This window comes from Condylura cristata, unplaced genomic scaffold (assembly GCF_000260355.1).
Source record: "Condylura cristata isolate star-nosed mole 26May11 unplaced genomic scaffold, ConCri1.0 scaffold00062, whole genome shotgun sequence".
Classification (NCBI taxonomy): domain Eukaryota; kingdom Metazoa; phylum Chordata; class Mammalia; order Eulipotyphla; family Talpidae; genus Condylura; species Condylura cristata.
This window is the reverse complement of record NW_004567163.1, coordinates 139,136-139,773: the sequence shown is the minus strand read 5'-3', so window position 1 is coordinate 139,773 and position 638 is coordinate 139,136. Positions and strand designations below refer to the sequence as shown.

The window sequence follows — 638 nt, the reverse complement described above, 5'->3', positions numbered from 1 at the left end:
GCCGGACCCGGCCACGGCGTACCCCCACCTCCTGCTGTACGAGAGCCGCCAGCGCCGCTACCTGAGCGCCCCGCCGGACGGCGTGCCCTGCGGCCGCGACAGGTTCCTGGCCTACCCCTGCGCGGTGGGCCGCGAGGCCTTCTCCTCGGGGCGGCACTACTGGGAGGTGGGCATGAACCTGACCGGCGAGGCCCTGTGGGCGCTGGGCGTGTGCAGGGCCGACGTCAGCCGCCGGGACCGGGTCCCCAAGCGCCCCGAGAACGGCTTCTGGGTGCTGCAGCTGTCCAAGGGGAAGCGGCAGGAGCCGCCGGCACCGGCGCCGGAGGAGCCCGGCCCGGTCACGCTGACGGAGCCCCCCAGCCACGTGGGCGTCTTCCTGGACTTCGAGGCCGGCGAGGTGTCCTTCTACAACCTGCGGGACGGCTCGCACCTGCACACCTACGCCCAGGCGGCCTTCTCGGGGCCGCTGCAGCCCTTCTTCTGCCTGGGGGCCCCCAAGTCGGGCCAGATGGTCATCTCCACCGTGACCCTGTGGGTGAAGGGCTGACGCGGCCGGGCTGCCTGGGCTCCGCGGCCGGCACAGCAGCCTCGAGGCGCAGAGTAAAGCGCTCCGCCAGGTGAAGCCCGAGGCCGTGCTG

At 73.7% G+C, this 638-nt stretch overlaps 1 protein-coding gene across 1 annotated transcript in view; it reads left to right on the top strand.

The window, feature by feature from the left end:
• Positions 1–632, top strand: part of TRIM17 (tripartite motif containing 17) — a 2,689-nt gene extending 2,057 nt beyond the window's left edge. Inside the window, exon 2 of the mRNA XM_004695401.2 lies at positions 2–632. Coding sequence (XP_004695458.1) covers positions 2–547 — 546 coding nt within the window. The 3' untranslated portion in view covers positions 548–632. The remainder of the gene's footprint in view (position 1) is intronic.
• The last annotated feature ends 6 nt before the right edge of the window (positions 633–638 follow it).